General features: G+C 50.7%; 1 protein-coding gene across 1 annotated transcript in view; it reads left to right on the top strand.

Annotated features, from left to right (window-relative positions):
• The first annotated feature begins 4,830 nt into the window (after positions 1–4,830).
• Positions 4,831–23,563, top strand: part of LOC144669938 (stereocilin) — an 83,085-nt gene continuing 64,352 nt past the window's right edge. Inside the window, exons 1-8 of the mRNA XM_078532221.1 lie at positions 4,831–5,767; positions 7,941–7,965; positions 8,946–10,818; positions 13,177–13,239; positions 16,127–16,252; positions 18,366–18,532; positions 20,477–20,663; positions 21,411–21,526. Of these exons, the coding sequence (XP_078388347.1) occupies positions 4,831–5,767; positions 7,941–7,965; positions 8,946–10,818; positions 13,177–13,239; positions 16,127–16,252; positions 18,366–18,532; positions 20,477–20,663; positions 21,411–21,526 (3,494 nt within the window). The remainder of the gene's footprint in view (positions 5,768–7,940; positions 7,966–8,945; positions 10,819–13,176; positions 13,240–16,126; positions 16,253–18,365; positions 18,533–20,476; positions 20,664–21,410; positions 21,527–23,563) is intronic.

Raw genomic sequence — 23,563 nt, 5'->3', positions numbered from 1 at the left:
TTAAAAAGTTGAACGCGGTGAGTGTCCTCACTCCCGACGTGTAGGCCGGAATTTCCCAGCTCCCCCCATCCCCTCCTCCCCCCGCCCCCCTCCTCCATATCTCCCCCCACCTCCCCCCTGTGCCGGGGCCGGTGAGCCATTGAAACCTCCGTTCACCTCGGCAGGACTGGAACATTCGGCCGATGTGAGGGGCTGGGAAATTCCAGCCTTTTTCCCCCAGTTGGGAGTGTGGGGCGCGTGTGGGTTAAAAATGTTCCAACGGAATCCCCTAGAGATCTTTCCCCTCGACAAAAGGAGAGCCAGCAGGGACATATGTTCAAGGTGAGGGGCAGGAGGTTTAGGGAGGGGATGTGAGGAAAAACTTTTTTACCCAGAGGGTGGTGACGGTCTGGAAGGCGCTGCCTGGGAGGGTGGTGGAGGTGGGTTGCCTCACATCCTTTAAAAAGTACCTGGATGAGCACTTGGCACGTCATAACATTCAAGGCTATGGGCCAAGTGCTGGTAAATGGGATGAGGTAGGTAGGTCAGGTGTTTCTCACGTGTCAGTGCAGACTCGATGGGCCAAAGGGCCTCTTCTGCACTGTGTGATTCAGTGAGTTATGTTCCGCCTCGGAAGCAGGATGTAGTGTTACATGCGACACGGGAATCACAGTGGGTAGCGCAGTACGTGCTGGTAACCGAGGGCTCGGTAGCTGGGAGGTTACTGGGGCTCCTTTTTCACACACACACACACGCTCAGGGGCTCAGCCATCAGAGGAAACTTGTCTAAAGACATTAGGGGGGCCCCACACAGTGTGTGACCCGCATCCCTCTAGGGACGGCCCTGTCTGTATGATCTCAGAGGGTTATCGGATATACGATATCAACCAGGCTGTCTACATCCACCAGCCCAGCACGTTCCTCAACCGATTCATCCACGTTGCTAAGCCAATGACTTTCTTTCCCAAATTCCATGTCAAGAATCCCCATTAACCCCTTCTCTGTCAGAGCCGGGGCTCCATGGAGACTTTGTGTGGCGGTGAGTCACAGCTCGTCTTACATCCCTCCTGGTTTTTATTTCTGTTGAAGTTGACAGAGGGAGGGAGGGAGAGAGATGGGGAAATGAGTGGCCAACTCACTACCAGCCAATTTATACCATTGTTGAGAGAAGATCCACCTCAATGGTCCCTTCTAGCAACTCGTCTGCAACCAAAGTCCTTTCCCTGTTCTGTCTTGTTTCGCTTTTTGAATGCAGGCACTTCAGGAAGATCTACCTGTCCCCCACCCACCCCCCCTTAAACCAGCTTATATTTCACCTCTTTTCTATTCTTCCTTAGTTCTGTTGAAGACTCGAAACGTTAGCTGTGCTCCTCTCCGCAGATGCTGCCGAGTTTTTCCAGCTATTTGTATTTTTTGTACTGCAGGAAACTCACTCATTTCAGCCCTGGCAATGGTCCCAGGATCTAGCAAACGTTTAAACGTTCAAACTCACCACAGCTCCTTTTTCTTTGGGCAAGGGTTAGACAAGTCTGTTAAATGGCAATTAAAAAAGAAACCCAAATAAAATCATTAACCTGCGCTGCGGAAGCTGAGACCTGCAACGATATGTTTAAAGAATATTGAGGCAGTGCACTCATGGCTAGAATGTCAGCCCTGTATCGTAACGCAGACCCTACTCTCTCTGTGCAGCCTCCGAATGGGACATCGCTGCTGAAACATCAGTGCTCGGGCTGGGAGGACATGAGAGTTGTGGAGTGAGGGCTCGATTTCCCCCACAGGGGAGTGTCCCCGTTCTGGAGGAGTGATGGCAGCCCCAGGTCCCCTCATGGTCAGCTTCCTCCTCCTGCTGCTGCTGCTGACCCCACACGGCACAGGTAAAAGAGTTTGTGATTCTGCGGCTTTGTCAGGTTGAAGTTCTGAACGCCAGGCGGGCCCGGAGGTTTAGTTGTTAAAGTACAACTGCTTTAGTACACAGACCCCCACCAAAGGACCAGCTGTGGAGTCAGTCAGTGCTGAATTAATGGAGCACAACTGGCTTCAGTTTAAAAGAAAGAAAGGCAGCCTGCATTTCTATAGCACCTTTCACCACCTCTGGCCATCCCAGAGTATTTCCTCCACTTAAAGTATTTGATTGGTTGAAAAACACTTTGAGATTATCTGGTGGTTGTAAAAGGCGCTATATAAATGCAAGGCTTTCTTTTTACTTTCCAACCATTGAAACACCTTGAAAGTGTACTCACCATTGTAATGTAGGAAACAGAGCAGCTAATTTGTACAGAGCAATGTGATAATAGCCAGGGAACCCGTTTTAGTGATGGAGGGGTAAATATTGGCCCCAGGACACAGGGGAGAAACCCCTCGTTCTTCGAAATGTTAGATCCTTTATGTGCAGCGTGATGTATGGGTATCAGTGAGGGTGTGATGTGTGGGTGTGGGTGTGGGTGTCTGTGTGATGTGTGGGTGTGGGTGTGGGTGTGATGTGTGGGTGTGGGTGTGATGTGTGGGTGTGGGTGTGATGTGTGGGTGTGGGTGTGGGTGTGATGTGTGGGTGTGGGTGTGATGTGTGGGTGTAGGTGTGGGTGTGATGTGTGGGTGTCGGTGTGATATGTGGGTGTGGGTGTGATGTGTGGGTGTGGGTGTGATGTGTGGGTGTGGGTGTGATGTGTGGGTGTGATGTGTGGGGGTGGGTGTGATGTGTGGGTGTGATGTGTGGGTGTGGGTGTGGGTGTGATGTGTGGGTGTGGGTGTGGGTGTGATGTGTGGGTGTGGGTGTGATGTGTGGGTGTGGGTGTGGGTGTGATGTGTGGGTGTGGGTGTGGGTGTGATGTGTGGGTGTGATGTGTGGGTGTGGGTGTGGGTGTGATGTGTGGGTGTGGGTGTGATGTGTGGGTGTGGGTGTGGGTGTGATGTGTGGGTGTGATGTGTGGGGGTGGGTGTGATGTGTGGGTGTGATGTGTGGGTGTGGGTGTGGGTGTGGGTGTGATGTGTGGGTGTGGGTGTGATGTGTGGGTGTGGGTGTGGGTGTGGGTGTGAGTGTGGGTGTGGGTGTGATGTGTGGGTGTGTGTGTGGGTGTGGGTGTGATGTGTGGGTGTGGGTGTGATGTGTGGGTATGATGTGTGGGTGTGGGTGTGGGTGTGATGTGTGGGTGTGGGTGTGATGTGTGGGTGTGGGTGTGGGTGTGATGTGTGGGTGTGGGTGTGATGTGTGGGTGTGGGTGTGGGTGTGGGTGTGATGTGTGGGTGTGGGTGTGATGTGTGGGTGTGGGTGTGGGTATGGGTGTGGGTGTGGGTGTGATGTGTGGGTGTGGGTGTGATGTGTGGGAATGATGTGTGGGTGTGGGTGTGATGTGTGGGTGTCTGTGTGGGTGTGATGTGTGATGTGTGATGTGTGGGTGTGGGTGTGATGTGTGGGTGTGATGTGTGGGTGTGATGTGTGGGTGTGGGTGTGATGTGTGGGTGTGATGTGTGGGTGTGGGTGTGATGTGTGGGTGTGATGTGTGGGTGTGATGTGTAGGTGTGGGTGTGATGTGTGGGTGTGATGTGTGGGTGTGGGTGTGATGTGTGGGTGTGGGTGTGATGTGTGGGTGTGATGTGTGATGTGTGATATGTGGGTGTGATGTGTGGGTGTGATGTGTGGGTGTGGGTGTGGGTGTGATGTGTGGGTGTGATGTGTGGGTGTGGGTGTGGGTGTGATGTGTGGGTGTGGGTGTGATGTGTGGGTGTGATGTGTGGGTGTGGGTGTGGGTGTGATGTGTGGGTGTGGGTGTGATGTGTGATGTGTGGGTGTGATGTGTGGGTGTGATGTGTAGGTGTGGGTGTGATGTTTGGGTGTGGGTGTGATGTGTGGGTGTGGGTGTGATGTGTGGGTGTGGGTGTGATGTGTGATGTGTGGGTGTGATGTGTGGGTGTGATGTGTGGGTGTGATGTGTGATGTGTGGGTGTGATGTGTGTGTGTGATGTGTGGGTGTGGGTGTGGGTGTGATGTGTGGGTGTGATGTGTGGGTGTGGGTGTGGGTGTGATGTGTGGGTGTGGGTGTGATGTGTGGGTGTGGGTGTGGGTGTGGGTGTGGGTGTGATGTGTGGGTGTGATGTGTGGGTGTGATGTGTGGGTGTGGGTGTGATGTGTGGGTGTGAGTGTGGGTGTGGGTGTGATGTGTGGGTGTGGGTGTGATGTGTGGGTGTGATGTGTGGGTGTGGGTGTGGGTGTGATGTGTGGGTGTGGGTGTGATGTGTGGGTGTGGGTGTGGGTGTGGGTGTGATGTGTGGGTGTGGGTGTGGGTGTGATGTGTGGGTGTGGGTGTGATGTGTGGGTGTGGGTGTGGGTGTGATGTGTGGGTGTGATGTGTGGGTGTGGGTGTGATGTGTAATGTGTGGGTGTCAGGCTGGCTCTGATGCCTCCCAAGGTCAAATTGTCCAATCACGATTATTGCTCAGATTTTTAAGGAGAGTCAGATGGCTTATCGAATGGTGGAACTCTAACCAAGCTAGAATCAGGGAAGGAAGGGCTGGTAAATCTGGAATGAGGAAAGTATTATATGAATAGCGAGTATCACATATCCTTCGAACAAAGGTGGTCTCTGTCAGATGAAGGGTAGAGAAACGAAGGTTGGAAGGCAGTGTTGGGGTGTTTTGAGTGGCCGTGCTCACCGTCACTCACTAAGTGCTGGGTGCTGAAAACTGAACTTTAATCTCACAGGTAACAAGATTGACCTGTACATGGAAGTGTTCAAAGATGTCGCTCGGTTATTAGGAGGAGGAGGAGCTACCGAAGGAAGAATGGAACCGCTCCCTGTCAATGCACGATCGGGTTCCAAAGATTCTCGAAGCGTCCATTCTGTCATTGCCAGCCTGATGGGGGGACTCAGAACTTTGAGTGCTTTACCGCCAAGAGACCTGCCCTCTTTTCTCACCAAGCGTAGGCTGGACAGTAAGAGACTCTCTGCATTTCTGTACAACATCTCATTATATTTACAGAACAATGACCACCAGGACCTGGCAGACAAAAGCTCGATGTTGACTGATCTTGACCCAGGAGGAGTGGAAGTCAATCCCCCACCCAGGGCCGTAGTGGAACTGAAGGACCTCTTTGTAGCTTTGAGGGCCAGCCGGAACCTGGATGGTCTAATCGAGCTTCTACAAAGCATCCTGGACTTTTTCACTGAGCATCAGCTCTTTAGTTGGTTTTTCCAAAAGCAGAACTGGGAGGCCATTGTTGCTCTGATTGAGATGGTTTCCCAAACGTTATCAAGTGGCACTTATGAGCAAGTCAGTGCTGGTCTTCAGGAGTTAATCTGTTCACTAATGGGGAAGAGCGATTGCGCCATCAATGTGGATTGGCTTGAAGGCCTAAGCCAGTTGTTTGACCCGAGAAACTGGAAGCCCGTGGTCAACTTTCAGCCCCACGGTCCACCTCCTGGGTCCGAGGGATTCCAGCCGTGGAATGGGCCTCCAGAGCCGGAGAGCATCAGAAACCCCGGCCCACTGAGCCTGAGTCCAGCAGAAAGCGTCGACAGCGTCCAGAGCCTGCTCCAGATTCTCGCTAAGCCCAGTGGGAGGAGGAGTGGGTCAGGCGGGGTTCATCCAGCCAATCGAACCCCAACCACGTGGGGTGAGGAAATCCTATGGGACGGTCTGGAGGAGCTCAAACAGAATATTTTACGGACGGTCGGGACATCTGTCTACACCAACTTTAAGCGGAAAGTCTCACGAATGACAGGCTCTCTGGCAAAAGAAGTTACGTCTGTCATTGGAATCCCTCAGTTAGATCACGATGGAAAATGTTCTGTCGGCAAGTGATGTTTCGGCAGAGGTTCTGTTGCTGTAGAATACACGGACTGTCTGCTCTGATCACATTTTGCTATCGTTCCGCAAATCCTCTTCCATTCTTCTACCCAATTCCCTTTTTTAAATAGCCCCCATTGTGGCAAAATATTCCAATTTCTAATATCCCCCTTTTGAAATACATTTTCTCTACTTTTCCCCTTCATATCTCTCATCAAAGCATCTATAAAGTGTCTTTTGTGACCTTTACAACCATTTTGAACTGTTGTAACGGCAGCCAATTTGAACATAGCAAGATCCCACAAATGTGATCTTGACCTGATTTTCTGATTTTGGTCAAGTGATAAATGTTGGCTTGGACAATCTGGGAGAAATCACCTGATCTTCAAAATTGTGCCAGACAGGGCTCAGATTTATGCCTTGTGCAAAACTGGCAGTGCAGCACTCCCTCAGTACTGACCTTCCGACAGTGCAGCACTCCCTCAGTACTGATCCTCCGACAGTGCAGCAGTCCCTCAGTACTGACCCTCTGACAGTGCAGCAGTCCCTCAGTACTGACCTTCCGACAGTGCAGCACTCCCTCAGTACTGACTCTCTGACAATGCAGCACTCCCTCAGTACTGACCCTCTGACAGTGCAGCATTCCCTCAGTACTGACTCTCTGACAGTGCAGCACTCCCTCAGTACTGACCCTCTGACAGTGCAGCATTCCCTCAGTACTGACTCTCTGACAGTGCAGCACTCCCTCAGTACTGACCCTCTGACAGTGCAGCACTCCCTCAGTTCTGACCCTCTGACAGTGCGGCACTCCCTCAGTACTGACCCTCCGTCAGTGCAGCACCCCCTCAGTACTGACCCTCTGACAGTGCAGCACTCCCTCAGTACTGACCGTCTGACAGTGCAGCACTCCCTCAGTACTGACCCTCTGACAGTGCAGCACTCCCTCAGTACTGACTCTCTGACAGTGCAGCACTCTCTCAGTACTGACCCTCTGACAGTGCAGCACTCCCTCAGTACTGAGCCTCTGACAGTGCAGCACTCCCTCAGTACTGACCCTCTGACAGTGCAGCACTCCCTCAGTACTGACCCTCCGACAGTGCAGCACTCCCTCAGTACTGACCCTCCGACAGTGCAGCACTCCCTCAGTACTGACCCTCCGACAGTGCAGCACTCCCTCAGTACTGACCCTCCGACAGTGCAGCACTCCCTCAGTACTGACCCTCCGACAGTGCAGCACTCCCTCAGTACTGACCCTCTGACAGTGCAGCACTCCCTCAGTACTGACCCTCCGACAGTGCAGCACTCCCTCAGTACTGACCCTCTGACAGTGCAGCACTCCCTCAGTACTGACCCTCTGACAGTGCAGCACTCCCTCAGTACTGACCCTCCAACAGTGCAGCACTCCCTCAGTACTGACCCTCCGACAGTGCAGCACTCCCTCAGTACTGACCCTCTGACAGTGCAGCACTCCCTCAGTACTGACCCTCTGACAGTGCAGCACTCCCTCAGTACTGACCCTCTGACAGTGCAGCACTCCCTCAGTACTGACCCTCTGACAGTGCAGCGCCCCCTCAGTACTGACCCTCTGACAGTGCAGCACTCCCTCAGTACTGACCCTGTGACAGTGCAGCACTCCCTCTGTACTGACCATCTGACAGTGCAGCACTCCCTCAGTACTGACCCTGTGACAGTGCAGCACTCCCTCTGTACTGACCATCTGACAGTGCAGCACTCCCTCAGTACTGACCCTGTGACAGTGCAGCACTCCCTCTGTACTGACCATCTGACAGTGCAGCGCCCCCTCAGTACTGCACTGGGAGTGCTGGCCTGGTTTATGAACAAGTTTTTGATCGTTCTAAATTTGTGCCGCTTTGCTAGTGATTCAGCAGATATTAGAAATAATTTATTAGTTTTTGGCCTTTGCAATCTTTAATAACCTCTATTAGGTCCCACCTTCACTTCTTTTGGCGTTTTTAAAATAAAGGTCCCGGTTTTTTTGATCCTTGCTTCATAACTAGAATTTCCCATTCTCAGTGAGCCCTCGCTTCCCTCCTTTCCTGTCACACTTCCCTGTATCCGAATTTAACATTCCAAATGGTCTTAACCGCTGTACGTTTAGATAGACAATGACGTGGGAAACCATTGCAGATGAAGCTTTACATCTCTCTTCTTTCTTACAGGAGACCTGAGGCAACTCCTTTTATGGTGAGAGAACTTCTGTCGCTTCAGCCTGGCCTTTAAAACAAAAGCAGAAACTTGCGCTGAAAGGTCTCCATCTTCCCCCTGTAAAACGATCAGCACTCCCTCCACCCGTAACAGTTTGAATTTATGTCGGAAATGGTCCGTTAAAATATGGTTACAAAACATGGTGTCCATGGAAATGAGAAGCTTGAAACTCAAAATGACAAAACACAGGGTCCTCACTCTTAAATCCAGGCCTGATAGGCTGTAAGGCTACAGCTCCACTATTGGTGACAGACCCTTCACACTCTATGGCCCCTTGTAGTCTGGGATTCTACCCTATACCCTCTCAGCACCGACACAAGCCTACCTGCTTGGGCAGTACTTTCAGGCACCATCCCCATCCTGCTGCCCCTCTCCCTCCCCAATTGGCATGTCCCGCTTCTTGGACTGTTCCGCCCAACGTTGGCCGCTGCAGAAATAAGTAATTGAAAGCCAAACATCATTCTTTGGAACCGGGGCTAATAGCGGGTTCTGAGGAGCAAGTAGCACATTTCTGTCCACAGTAAGGAAACTCGTTCAGAGTGTTTTAGCTGACCGCCTCAACCAATGGTTCAGAACAAGTAAATAGCCTCAATGAACAGATCAGGACCATCCAATGCCAATTTTGAGTTTCTGAGTTGCTTGTATAGTTAAGAATTTGGAGGTTTTTTTGGTGGGTATTTTAAGGTTGGAGTTAATAAGCATTTTTATGTGTGTTAATGTTTTCGAAGATATATGTTCCTTTTTTCATTTGCTTGCTAACATTTATGAACAGTAGAAAACATGTCCCACTTGTTTCTTGCTGTTGACTCTTTGTTGTATTCCTGTATTTACATCTTGTGCATGTCATTTGCATTTTCAAATCTTTCACCTCGCCCTGTAGGTGAACCCATTGCAAAAAAGCCCCAGTGTGTTTCTGTTCTGGATGATGTCTCCCCTGCTTGTTTTTTTTTCAAATCTAGGGGGATCAGGAACAATATCTCATGGAACACCCCAATACTGGGATTCAGCTCACAAGGGCTTTTGACAGAAACACCTTTTCTAGCTTGTAGCCGGCTGGGTGACAAAGTCCGAGACACACGGAAAAATTCCCATGAAGTTTCCAAGAGATCGGAGGAGGCAGTTAAAGATGACAATGACTTTCCCAATGCTGGCAGTCTGGACGCTGTTTGCAATGACTCCATGCCCAGGCTACCAGGGATCTCCAACTTCACTCTCTATCTTTACTGCAACCTCTTCAACCAGACCACAGGTGTTACCCAGGCGCCACCAGACCTCAGAGCCGCCTGCTCGGACGCTGCCTGGTACTTTTCCGCAGTTGAGGAGGATCTTTACTGGGTTCAGATCTGTAGGAGGTTTTACACCTCGGAGTTCAACTCCACCGTCTGCAGCAACGTCTCCCTGTTGAGTCAGGAAGACTTCAACCGACCTTGGGTTCTCCAGCTCTGTGCCCGGCTGCAGAGCGGGTCAAGGGGAGTTGGCACCTCTGCCAGTAATTGCCACAGGTGGTCCATCATTGCAAGCCTGGGCCCGGAGGATATCCAAAGGTGCCTGCTGGCCAATAGCACCGAATATGTCCACAAGCTTTGCTCTAATGAAACCTTCCTGAAGAATGTGACTGGAGACAGGAGGCTGATCACTAATCTTTGCAGTCAGCTAATCGGGCTGAGCGTGGATGAGATCTCTTTAATGGGGGGCGATAAGAATGGTACCGATTACATCAACCACTTTTGGTTCCAAATGAGGCTCCTGAAGAGCCTCGGTGTGATCGAGCGCTGGGTTAAGCAAGTCTGTTCATGGTTATGTACCGACTCCGAAGAAGCAAATATTGTTGGGAACAAGTGTGACCGAATGTTTCGGAGTTCACACATAGAAATGGACGAGGTTCAGGGATGTATCCTTCCTCTCGGTGTTGAATACATTAAGCAGCTTTGCTCCAACAATACGCTTCTGAGGAACATGACTGGAGCTCAGGGGTGGAGTAACCTTCTCTGCACACACACGATCGGCAGTTTAGAGGGTCTGCCCCTTTCAAACACCAATTGTCATCGATTGTTCGAGATTTCAAATGTCACCATCCACAATTTGCAGGAGTGCATATTTGCGAATGCTACAGTCCACGTCCGCAATGTTTGCACCGATGGGACATCTCTAAAAGTCGATGAACAGACAATGTCCTGGTTAATTCGGTTTTGCAAACTGCTCGATCGAGTGACAAAAGAGCTGAAATCTTTGATCGTTGGAAATGCTCCATTAAAATGTGATTACAAAACATGGTCACCTCAGATGTTCCTCAATGGCAGCCTCCTAGCAACCTGCAAAGATCAGGATGGTGAGGGGCTAAAGGAGGTCATTTGCCGAAATGCTACTCTTTATGATATAGTCTCCCAGCCGCACCCTTGGATTGTAAACTACTGCACGGCCTCCAACACACCACAAGGTGGGGAGTGTTTTATCCGCCAATTGCTTGACAAGCTGCCAATACCTTTCAGCTTCAACACCGCCCAACCTTGTAAAAACCCAACTGCTTTCCTGATGGACCTCCTCGACCGCTTTAACCGGTGTGATGACCAGGCCTTCAGCTGGATTTCAAACGCTAACTACATCCTCCAAGTCTTCGAGTACATCCTGGATTTTTCTAGCCTTGACCGCAGTCAGGGTGACATCCAGGAGATGTTGAGTGAAGCCGTTCTTCTGTCCAGTTTATTGGACAATGCTTCGTTCTGGGCTTCATTCAATCCCAACGCTTCCATCAGTATCTTACAGACTATTGACAGCTATTTGAAGGACGAGACAAATGGAGCCCTTAAAAATGACCTTCTCAACTGCTTCAGTGTAAGCAATAGGATAAAGCCACTTCTAATGAAACTCCCCATATCTTTCTTTACTCTAAGGAGAATAACCCCAGTTTCTCTGGTCTCTCCACAAAACTGAAGTCCCTCATCATGGGTAACATTTCGGTAAAGCTCCTCTCTAAGGACCTCCTTCCTATAGACTGGTGCCCAGAATTGAACACAGTACTCCAAACTGAGGACAGAGCACTTTTGGGGAGATACTTAACAGCCAATTCTTTACACCGCTTCCAAGTAAGACTCTTCAGAAAAGTACCATTGGAGCAAGGCTTCTCGAGTCCCGGCCATCGCTCGAAGTCTCGGGTAGTCACTGTGTCCTGTTTGAGTTTCGTGACGCTGCTCCCTCACTGGCTGATGGATATCTTCCAGAAGTGGTTAGGTCTCAGTGGAAGTTTTCAATTCTGGGAACGACGCTTTAGGAAGGATGCTCAGGTCTCGGAGAGGATGCAGAGGAGATTTACCAGAGTTGTACCAGGGACTTCAGTTATGTGGAGGGATTAGAGAAGCTGGGATTGCTCTCTTTAGAGCAGAGAAGGTTAAGGGGAAATATAATATTATGAGGGATAAATAAGGTGAAACTGTTTCCATTGACAGGAGAGTTGGCAACCACAATTTTTTAATATGTTTTTAAAAAATTCATTTACAGGATGTGGGCATCACTGACTAGGCCAGCATTTATTGCCCATCCCTAATTGCCCTTGAGAAGGTGGTGGTGAGCTGCCTTCTTGAACCATTGCAGTCCACGTGGTGTAGGTACACCCACAGTGCTGTTAGGGAGGGAGTTCCAGGATAACTTATAACTGAGAAAAAGGTCAAAGGGGGGAGAGGTGAGGAGTTTTTTTTTAATGCAGTGAGTTGTAACCTGGAATGTAGTATCTGAAAGGGCGGTGGAAGCAGATTTAATGGTAACTTTCAAAAGAAATTGGATAAAAGCTTAACCGGGACTGATTTGCCAGGCTGAGGGGCCAAGAGCAGGGGAAAGTAGGACTAAGCGGATTGGTCCTTTAGAGGACCGACACAAACACACTGATTTTGTTCCGTGCTGTAAGATTCTATGAAATTCCAGACCATAACCTCCAGATCAGTCAGTAGCAGCATGATGAGACGTGGTGGCATTAATGGGATCAAGGATTTGAAGGTGCATCACTCTCCCAGGCCTGTGCTAAGTTTGTGCTGATGCTGACAGGAACATCAATTAGGAATCCATCCTGTAAATTTAAAAAAAAATATATTTGTGAAGATTTTAACGCAAACAAGCAAAGATCGACGCAAATTGTGATATTTCACTCACTTTCACTCGCCTGGGTCCACAAGCTGAATAATTAATGTATATCCTCACCTACTGGGCTCAGCACAGTGGAAGAGGCAAGTAACAAAACCCCAGGGAACAGTGTGATTATCTCACTGAATAAAGTATTTGAATTTAGATCAGTTACAGGGTGATGGAGTTTAATATGAGACTGATCATTTTTGGAGTTGTGACCCATTTATTGATGTTCTTCTCACGTTACCAAAGCAAGTTATAAATGGTGATTATGAGGAAGAGGAAGGAAGAGAAACTTGCATTTATATAGCACCTTTCACAACCTCAGGACACTTCACAGCCAATGAGGTACTTCTTGAAGCGTAGTCACTGTTGTAATGTAGGAAACACAGCAGTCAGTTTTCACACAGCAAGATCCCACAAACAGCAATGTAACAATGACCAGGTATACCCTGTTGTAGTGATATTGGTTGGGGTTTAAATATTGGTGAGGACATCAGGGAGAACTCCCTTGCTCTTCTTCAAAATAGTGTCGTGGGGTCCTTTACATCCACCTGAGAGAGTAGACAGGGACCTCGGTTTAATGTTTCATCCAAAAGACAATGCTGATAACTTCATATTTGACCACAGTCCTTGCATGCTCTCTAATGCCCTGCTCTTTCCAAAGACACTGATTCACACTGGGATCTGGGAAGCAAATTATCTGTCCAGCACCTTTCCCAAGAGTTAATGTTTTATGTACGTTTTGGCATGAAATTCGACCATGGGGGGCATATCGCATTTGAACACAATCCTTTTTACATCCCCACATTTGAGTGCATGCAGCAGTGTTCACTTGTATATGAGGAGCGGCCTTACCTCCTGCAGCCAAACAGCCTGGCAATGTTCACTATTTAGACTCACACCTGGAGAATGAGGTGCCTGAGGACTACTCTGATAGACAAAGAACAGCATCCTGGAATGCGAGGTGCCTTCAGAATGAACCAAAACCGGAGGGAGAAAGTGCATTTACTGATGAAGGGTCATAATCTCTATCGGGTAAATATTGACACCGTCCTGTCTGTCTTATCTCCACAGCCAGTCCTCTGGGATATGTTACAGAGTGAAGATGATTCACCAGCTCTGAGAGTTCTTTTTCAGGTAAGCGAAACTTTGCATTCACATTTTAAGGATGTCCCAAAGTGTAGACGCTGTTGTAATGTAGACAAACATGTCAGCTGTAGACATCAACCAGGTAAATAATTAACCTGTTTTAGCGATGTTGATTTGAGGGATAAATATTGGCCAGGACACTGGGGAGAACCCGCCTGCTTAACTTCAAAATAGTGCCGTGGGATTCTTCACACACACTGAGAGGGCAGCCTTGGTTTCATGCCTCACCTGAAAGACAGCACCTCTGACAGTGCAGCACTCCCTCAGTGCTGTGTCAGAGTGTCAGGTTAGATTTTCAAAGGGATTTAACTCCCAGTTGTCTGATTCAGAGGCGAAAGTCTTTCCGACTGAGCTTGGGAATCAGAATTGGAGGCTGACCTGCTAATCCGCTATTTAGCGAAACAGCTTCGTTGGTGATAAGTTTAATAGGATCATTATCTAAAACAGGTCCTGGTTCTACCCCCTGGTTTGAGTCAAGAGCCAGATACAAAACCTCAGTGACCTCAGGCTAGGGAAGAGGGTTATCAGCCAAGGTTTCAGATTTTGATCACTGAACGCTGCTGACCCTCGTTGTAAATTTCATGTGCGTTGATATCAGACAATAAAAAACTCCTTTAATAAAAGCAAAAACGCTGCAGAGGAGGAAATCGGAAATAAAAACAAAGTTCGAGAAACGCTCAGCGAGTCTGGCGGCGTCTGTGGAGAGAGGGACAGAGTTCACGCTTTGAGATGAATGTGACCCTTCTCCAGGACCAGAGGAGAATAGAAACGCTGCCGAAAGCTGGGAGGAGGAGGAGGAGGAACGAATGGGAAGTTCTGGGATAGGGTAGCGGGTGGGGCAGATTAGTGACTGATTAAATGGCAAAGATGTCATGGAACAAAAGGCGATGGGAGTGGGAATGGTTGTGTAAAGAAACGAGGCATTTGTCCAGAAGTGAGTGCGAATGAAATAATGAACCTTGTCTGTCCCAGGACTTCCCTCCTGCCCCTCCCTACCGTTCAGTGCCAAATAACACGTCAGGTTTCTACACTCCTTCCATTCCGAATATGGGTCTATCCAACTCGCCACATGAACCGTTTCTCTTTCCATGGATCCTTTCCAGACCTGCTGAGGATTTCCAGCACTTTCTTGTTTTTATTAACACCCTGCTTACGCAGGATATACAGCACAGAAACAGGCCATTCGGCCCAACGGGGTCAGCGCTGGTGTTTATGCTCAACTCCACCCTCCTCTCCATGCTCACCCCATCAGCATTCCCTCCGATTCCTTTCTCCCTCATGTGTTTACCTCGCTTCTCCTTAAATTCGTTCAACCCTATCTGACTGAACCATGGCGGGCTGTAGGATTTGGCCGCTTCTCTGAAGCCTTGAGTTTCCTTTCGTGTAGAGCAGATCGTTCTTTCCATCGGCAGTCACCTGCCTTATCACTGGGTAGTGAGCCCCCACAAACCTTCCTCTTAATGAGAACTCCTCAGAGTTCAAACACTCGGCGAGGCATCTGAGCATTTGTAAGGTTCCAAAAACCCACTTTCTAAATAAAGTCGCCGCGAAGCTGCTCTTTCTCAGATGATGGTCACAGAATTCACCCCAATAGTAGGCGGGAAAAGAAGGCAGCTTATTAATAAACTAGCAGCAGGCAAAACAACGCTTAGTTTGCTGTGACCAACTTTAATGCAGTCACTTTAATCATTCAAGGGAGTCTTAAATTATTGAATGTAATTCCTAATTAAGTATTAATGGGCGGGGTATTGTGGGATAAATCAATGAGTTTGGTTTCAATTTCTCTCCCGGTTTTCAGTGGATTAGGCTGAGGTCCACATGCTTGCTGGACATCAGCCAAATGGCCATTTTTTTTCTCTCTGGGCAGCGTGAGTATATCATCAAGCTATTCAACCACAGAGGTCATCACAGTTCCTTATGATCTCCTGACATGCAGGCACTTTCCAGCAGGGGAAGCATTGGCCGTTTGGGAGCCTGGATTTTATATCCAATTTTTTTTTTTCCCTGCCCAGAGGGTCTGACACCAAATTACAACATCCCGTCCTCACCCCCACCCCCCCCACCAACATTATGGGCCACTTAATCCTGAGGCCAAAGGCCTTGTTTGTGGCTGGAAAGGTGCAACCAGTTACCTGAGAGCCACAAAGAAAGAGAGACTCAAACACAGAGACAATAGGAGCAGGAGTGGGCCATTCGGCCCTTTGAGCCTGCTCCGACATTCAGTACAATCATGGCTGATCCTCTATCTCAATGCCATACTCCCGTGCCTCTCCCCCTACCCCTCGACTCCGTCACTCGCCGCACCAGAATACATCACTTTCAAACTTATATAAAGCTTATTTGGCACCTTTCGCCGCCTCAGCATGTCCCAGAGCGATCTACAACCAATGAAGTGCTTTCGAAATGTGGTCACTGTTGTAATGCAGGAAACCAAGGCAGCCAATTTATGCACAGCAAGATCCCACAGCAACAATATGACAGTGGCCTGCAGATAACCTGTTATTTTTGTGACGTTGACGTCCGGGGCACAGAGGAGGAACTCGCCCTGCTCTTCTCCACAACCATTGCAACGGAATCTTTTTACCTCCAGCTGCTGGGAGAGCAGACAGGACCTCGAGTAACGTCTCAGCTGAAGGGCACCTCCAACAGTGCAGCACTCCCTCCGTACCGCACTGGGGGTGTCAGCCTACATTCTCACGTCGCCGGAGCGGGATTTAAACCCACAGCTGTGTTTGACTCTGCTGGGAATAACACTCACTGAGCCACACTGACAGGTGAACATAAGGCTGGCTGTGAGCACTGTAGAGCATAGCAATGAAGAGGGAGGTTGGCACCATTACAATAATAATGTGGTCCTGTGCTTTCCTGTTCCCAGGAATATCTGCAGATGCCCCAAGAGAATTTGCGGAAGCTTCTAATGTCAACTCAAAGTGCCACCGTGAAGAAACTGCTCTCTCACATGCATAGAACATGGCGTCAACTCCAGGTGGGGAAACAATGGGCCAAGTGGTCAAACATTATGCATGGGAATATTCCGAAATTACCTGGAATAACACTGTGCTCACTGACCTACACTAATTCCCATTCCAGCAACATCTTCATTTTAAAATTCTCATCCCTGCATCAACTGCCTTCAGGGCTCTCCCCTCCCTATCTCTGTAACCTCCTCCAGCCCCTACACCCCTCCCTATCTCTGTAACCTCCTCCAGCCCCTACACCCCTCCCTATCTCTGTAACCTCCTCCAGCCCCTACACCCCTCCCTATCTCTGTAACATCCTCCAGCCCCTACACCCCTCCATATCTCTGTAACCTCTTCCAGCCCCTACACCCCTCCCTATCTCTGTAACCTCCCCCAGCCCCTACACCCCTCCCTATCTCTGTAACCTCCTCCAGCCCCTACACCCCTCCCTATCTCTGTAACCTCCTCCAGCCCCTACACCCCTCCCTATCTCTGTAACCTCCTCCAGCCCCTACACCCCTCCCTATCTCTGTAACCTCCTCCAGCCCCTACACCTCTCCCTATCTCTGTAACCTCCTCCAACCCCTACACCCCTCCCTATCCCTGTAACCTCCTCCAGCCCCTACAACCCTCCCTATCTCTGTAACCTCCTCCAGCCCCTACACCCCTCCCTATCTCTGTAACCTCCTCCAGCCCCTACACCCCTCCCTATCTCTGTAACCTCCTCCAGCCCCTACAACCCTCCCTATCTCTGTAACCTCCTCCAGCCCCTACACCCCTATCACTGTAACCTCCTCCAGCCCCTACACCCCTATCATGTAACCTCCTCCAGCCCCTACACCCCTCCCCATCACTGTAACCTCCTGCAGCCCCTACACCCCTCCCTATCTCTGTAACCTCCTCCAGCCCCTACAACCCTCCCTATCTCTGTAACCTCCTCCAGCCCCTACACCCCTCCCTATCTCTGTAACCTCCTCCAGGCCCTACACCCCTCCCTATCTCTGTAACCTCCTCCAGCCCCTACAACCCTCCCTATCTCTGTAACATCCTCCAGCCCCTACAACCCTCCCTATCTCTGTAACCTCCTCCAGCCCCTACACCCTTCTCTATCTCTGTAACCTCCTCCAGCCCCACAACCCTCCCTATCTCTGTAACCTCCTCCAGCCCCTACACCTCCCTATCTCTGTAATCTCCTCCAGCCTCTACAACCCTCCCTATCTTTGTAAACTCCTCCAGCCCCTACAACCCTCCCTATCTCTGTAACCTCCTCCAGCCCCCACAACCCTCCGTGATCTCTACACTCCTTCAATTCCAGCCTCTTGAGCATCCCCCGATTTCCATCGCTCCAGCACAGACGGCCATGCCTTCAGCTGCCTGGGCCCCGAGCTCTGGAATTCCCTCCCTGAACCTCTCCGCCACTCAACAACAATGACAAATTGCATTTATATAGCTCCTTTGTAATAAAACCTCCCAAGATGCATCAAACACGACTTGACATTGAGCCACAAGAGGACATATTGGGAGCATCAGTGGAGGGGTTAAAATCAAGACCATGCAGGAGGCTGGAATCGGAGGCATACAGATATCTCAGAGGGTTGTGGGGTTGGAGGAGATTACAGAGATAGGGAAGGCTGCGGTCATGAAGAGATTTGAAAATAAGGACGCAAATTTTAAAACAGGAGTGCTGTCAGACCAGGAGCCAGTGTAAGTCAGCAAGCACGGCATGAATGGGACTTGGTGCGTGTTCGGAAGCAGGGTTTTGGTCGACCTCAAGATTGTTGAGGCTGGAAGATGGGAGGTCAGCCAGGTCGAATAGTCAGGTCTGGAGGTAACAAAAACGTAAGTGAGGGTTTCAGCAGCAGATGGGGAGGCACCTCCACTAAGAAGCGAGTGAGCATTAATCGCAGCTGGGAACAGAATCAGGCTCAGCTGTGATGGTCCCTAAGGTCGAATAGCCTGCCGCTGCAGGGACTGCTGGGCACATGCGGAAGTAGGATCTCAAGCTGATTTGTCATTCCTTTGGGCAGAGATATTCATAATGCCCCCAAGCACTAAGCTGAATGTTTGACTGACTGTGAAGCGATTTTCACTGTATGAAACTTCACCTCATCCTCCCAGAGGTCATTCGAATACTTTTACCCTTTTCCTTTTCAGGTTTCCCAGAGAGATGAACCTGCTCTGGAGACCCTCACAGCTGCACTCCTGCACAAGTTTCCCCAAGTGACCCCTGACCTTTTTGTGGATCTGTCACAGTTCATTCCTTTCATGACAGTGTCGGACATCCAGAGTTTCCCTGTCTCCCTCCTGCAGAATGACAGTGTGTGAGTGCATCGACAAAAGGTCTGAAAAATCCATGCTCTGATTTCTTTAATGAACCCAATACTCTTTTGTGTCCTCCTGTGTTTGTTGGGATTCAGGCCGGTCATTGTCTCAGGCTCCCTGTGAGTCAGAAAGTTCTGGTTTAAGTCCCACTCAGAGAGATGTGAGCCCATAATTCAGCTCACACTCCCAGTGCAGTACTGAGGGAGTGTCGCACTGTCGGAGGGTCAGTACTGAGGGAGTGCCGCACTGTCGGAGGGTCGGTACTGAGGGAGTGCCGCACTGTCGGAGGGTCAGTACTGAGGGAGTGCCGCACTGTCGGAGGGTTAGTGCTGAGGGAGTGCCGCACTGTCGGAGGGTCAGTACTGGGGGAGTGCCGCACTGTCGGAGGGTCAGTACTGAGGGAGTGTCGCACTGTCGGAGGGTCAGTACTGAGGGAGTGCCGCACTGTCAGAGGGTCAGTACTGAGGGAGTGCTGCACTGTCGGAGGGTCAGTACTGAGGGAGCACCGCACTGTCGGAGGGTCAGTACTGAGGGCGTGTTGCACTGTCGGAGGGTCGGTACTGAGGGAGTGTTGCACTGTCGGAGGGTCAGTACTGAGGGAGTGTTGCACTGTCGGAGGGTCAGTACTGAGGGAGTGTTGCACTGTCGGAGGGTCAGTACTGAGGGAGTGTTGCACTGTCGGAGGATCAGTACTGAGGGAGTGCTGCTCTGTCAGAGAGTCAGTGCTGAGGGAGTGCCGCACTGTCAGAGGGTCAGTACTGAGGGAGTGTTGCACTGTTGGAGGGTCAGTACTGAGGGAGTGCTGCACTGTCGGAGGTCAGTACTGAGGGAGAGCTGCACTGTCAGAGGGTCAGTACTGAGGGAGTGCTGCACTGTCGGAGCGTCATTACTGGGGGAGTTTGCTGTGTGTAAATTGGCTGCAGCATTTCCTACATTATAACAGTGAGTACATGTTTCTGGCTGTAAACACTTCTGAACATCCGGAGAAATGCGATTCATGTCTTTCCTGTTGGAGATGGTGCCCTGAGCAGGAGCCCCTTCCACGGTTTCACCCAAAGCCCCAGGGCCTTGTTCCAGTCCACTCAGGGACTGGGGAGCACGGGTTAATGCCCCCATGCACCCCGCACTCCCCACAGTGATTCTCTCTCTCTCCATCTCCCTCTCTCTCACACATTCTGTCTCTCTCTCCCTCTCTCTCTTTCCCTCTCTCTCTCTCTTTCCCTCTCTCTCTCTTTCCCTTTCTCTCTCCCTCTCTCTCTCTTTCCCTCTCTCTCTCCCTCTCTCTCTCTCTCTTTCCCTCTCTCTCTCCCTCTCTCTCTCTCTTTCTCTCTCTCTCTCTCCCTCCTCTCCCCCTCTCTCCTGCCGTGAACTCTGGTTTGGGGGAGGGGTGAGGCTTCTCTGCTGAAATATGGAGTGGAAGGGTAGGTCAGGGTTAAGTTCTGGAATCCTCCTATTCTGAGTTGGTGGTGCCCAGTGGGCACTGCAGCCCCTGGCCCGGGTGGCCATAGTTCATGTGGGAGCCTGGTTGTCAATGTGCTAGTCACAGCTTTGTCTGACCATGGGGCAGGTCCCAAACTGGCGATCAACACAGTGACTTGGGTGGGGGGGCCCTCCCCAATTATTGGGTTTGAGAAGAGTTGGGGGTAGGGGGGGTGTGGGGAAGAGGTTTGTGCTCCAGATTGCTGTCCAGCGCCTCCTGCTGGAAGGTGTGGGTTTGAGCGACAGTGTGACAAGGGTGGCCAGCGATGCCTTCCACAGTCGAATAACCTGCCATGGAGAACGGCTGCCTGGGTGAGAAGGACCCGGTCCCCTGCAGGGGAACTACCCCAGCAACAGGGGAGTCGCGGAAGGTGGATCCCCCCACCCTGGGTTGAGGAGTTGGGGTTGAAGGGTAACCCCTGACCCTGGGACCCCCACACTGACAGCTGCTTTGTTTCTTGCAGCTTAGCTGCTATCAGGGATCACAGCTCGGACATGAAGGCAAGTCAGAAGAGAGCGTTCGCCAGGAGGCTGCTCAACAGCAACACCTTTGGGGATGTGGAGTCATGGCCCCTGTACTTCCTGAGATCCATCCAGCCATTGCTGCCGTATATACCGATTTGTCACTTCCAGCAGCTAAATCCCGAGCAGGTGAGGGGGGAGGGGGAGGTGGGGGGGAGAGGAGAGAGTGTGGGGGTGGGCGAGAGGAGGGGGAGGTGGGGGGGGAAGAGGAGGGAAAGTGGGGCGCTGGGGAGGAGAAGAGGTGGGGGGTGGGGGAGGTGAGGGATGAGGGGGAGGTGAGGGGGAGAGGGAGGTGGGGGAGGGGGAGAGGGAGGCCGGAGGGGGAGAAGGGGGGAGTTGCAGGAAAGGAGTGGGACGGGGGGAGGAGGGGGAGAGGTGGGAGAGAGGAGGGGGGAGAGGTGGAGGTGGGGAAGGGGAGGAATTGGGGGAGGGGGACAGGGAGGGAATCTGAATGTCACCTTTGACCTTTCTCCTTCAGGCACTGACTGGCCTGTCTCTACCTTGGGGAGGAGTAGCTCACCCTGGCCCTGTTACCAGCCCCGTTGCTTTTCGGCGTGCAGGTGAAAGTCAGCAGGCTATTTGGCCATGGTGTGCAGCCCCATCCTCACGCACCACTGCCTGGCAAACAGGGGCAGGTGGCTATCCTGGCAGCTGGAAAATGTGCGTCAGTGGATATTCGAGTCAGGTGTGACGGCCTCCACAGTCAGTGAGCTTGTCGACACACACCAGCTGGGCCCACACCTCGAAACGTGGGCATTCAGCTGAGGCAGTCACCAATACCACCCCTGAGATAAGATCAGCAGATCCGGGAGTGGGGGAAGAGACACAAACTATTGAGGTCGACATTTACACTAAAGTCCTCCTCTCTGAATGCAGCTTATTTCACTGATCGATCAGTTTGGAAACAGCAGCTTGGACCCACCTCGGGGAAGGCATGTAATCCGCACCATCCTGAACTCAAGTGGGAATCTGAGCACGGACCAGATTGGAAGGTAATGGTTGCCGGGAGGTAAGTCACTAAGGCCGGGATTAGAGCTTCCTCTGAACTCTCACTGATATCAATGGGCATCATCACCTCCTCTGCTTCCATTACTCCCCTCCCATTATTTCCCAAAGACCCTGACCCACGGGGTACAGTTCCGGCAGCTGCACTCCAGAACCCCACCCAAGTTCCTGATACAGTTGAGGGTTAGTAAGCTATTTAACAATGGTGGGCATCACCACAACCCTGTCGTGCTTTTGTTATCTCTGGGCTTGACTATTCCAAAACTCACCAGGCCGGCCTCCCATTTCGCACACTCTGTAAACTTAAACTCATCCAATCCTGCTGCCCAACTCCTAACTCCAGTTTCCCCATCACCCCCTGTACTCTCTGACCAACACTGACACCCAGTTGCAACATCACGATATTAAAACTTTCATCTTGTGTACTAACCCCTGAATGTCTCCCCCACCCCCACCATCTCTGTAACCTCCTACAGCCCCTACGACCCTTCCTATCTCTGTAACCTCCCACAGCCCCTACAACCCTCCCTATCTCTGTAACCTCCTCCAGGCCCTACAATCCTCCCTATCTCTGTAACCTCCTCCAGCCCCTACAACCCTCCCTATGTCTGTAACCTCCTCCAGCCTGTACACACCTCCCTAACTCTGTAACCTCCTCCAGCCCCCTACAACCCTCCCTATCTCTGTAACCTCCTCCAGCCCCCTACAACCCTCTCTATCTCTGTAACCTCCTCCAGTCCCTACACCCCTCCCTTTCTCTGTAAACTCCTCCAGCCCCTACAACCCTCCCTACATCTGTAACCTCCTCCAGTCCCTACATCCCTCCCTATCTCTGTAAACTCCTCCAGCCCCTACAACCCTCCATATCTCTGTAACCTCCTCCAGCCCCTGCAACCCGCCCTATCTCGTTAATGTCCTCCAGCCCCTACAAGACTCCCTATCTCTAACTTCCTCGGGCTCCAAACCCTCCATATCTCTGTAACCTCCTCGAGCCCCTACACCCCTCCCTATCTCGGTAATCTCCTCCAGTCCCTACAACCCTCCCTATCTTTGTAACCTCCTCCAGTCCCTACAACCCTCCCTGACTCCAGTGATTCCTGAAAGATCGCCACTAACGCTCCACTATCTCTTCAGCTATCTCCTTCAGAACTCTGGGGTGTAATCCATCTGGTCCAGGTGATTTATCCACCTTCAGACCTTTCAGTTTTCCTAGCACCTTCTCCTTGGTAATGGCCACCATACTCACCTCTGCCCCCCGACTCTCTTGAACTTTGGGGATGTCACTCGTGTCTTCCACTGTGAAGACTGATGCAAAGTACCTATTCAGTTCCTCCGCCATTTCTTTGTTCCCCACTACTACTTCTCCAGCGTCATTTTCCAGCGGCCCAATCTCCACTTTTGCCTCTCTCTTACCCTTTATATATCTAAAAAAACTCTTGCAATCTTGTTTTATATTACTGGCTAGTTTACCCTCATATTTAATCTTCTCCCTCCTTATTTCTTTTTTAGTTGTCCTCTGTTGGTCTTTGTAGGCCTCCCAATCCCCTGGTTTCCCACTGCTCTTCGCCGCATTGTATGCTTTCTCTTTAGCTTTTATGCTGTCCCTGACTTCCCTTGTCAGCCATGGTTGCCTCGTCCTCCCTTTAGTATGCTTCTTCTTCCTAGGGATGAATTTTTGCTGTGTTTCCCAAATTACTCCCAGAAACTCCTGCCATTGCTGTTCCACTGTCTTTCCTGCTAGGCTCAACTCCCAGTCAATTCTGGCCAGCTCCTCCCTCATGCCTCTGTAGTTGCCTTTATTCAACTGTAATACCGTTACATCTGATTCCAGCTTTTTCCTCTCAAATTGCAGGGTAAATTCTATCATATTATGGTCACTTCCTCCTAAGGGTTCCTTCACCTTAAGCTCCCTTATCAAATCTGCCTCATTACACATCACTAAATCTAGAATTGCCTGTTCCCTAGTGGGCTCCACCACAAGCTGCTCCAAAAAGCCATCTCATAGACATTCCACAAATTCCTTT

Source organism: Cetorhinus maximus, chromosome 30 (genome assembly GCF_964194155.1).
Source record: "Cetorhinus maximus chromosome 30, sCetMax3.hap1.1, whole genome shotgun sequence".
NCBI classification, from domain to species: Eukaryota; Metazoa; Chordata; class Chondrichthyes; order Lamniformes; family Cetorhinidae; genus Cetorhinus; species Cetorhinus maximus.
This window is presented reverse-complemented; position numbering and strand designations above follow the sequence as displayed.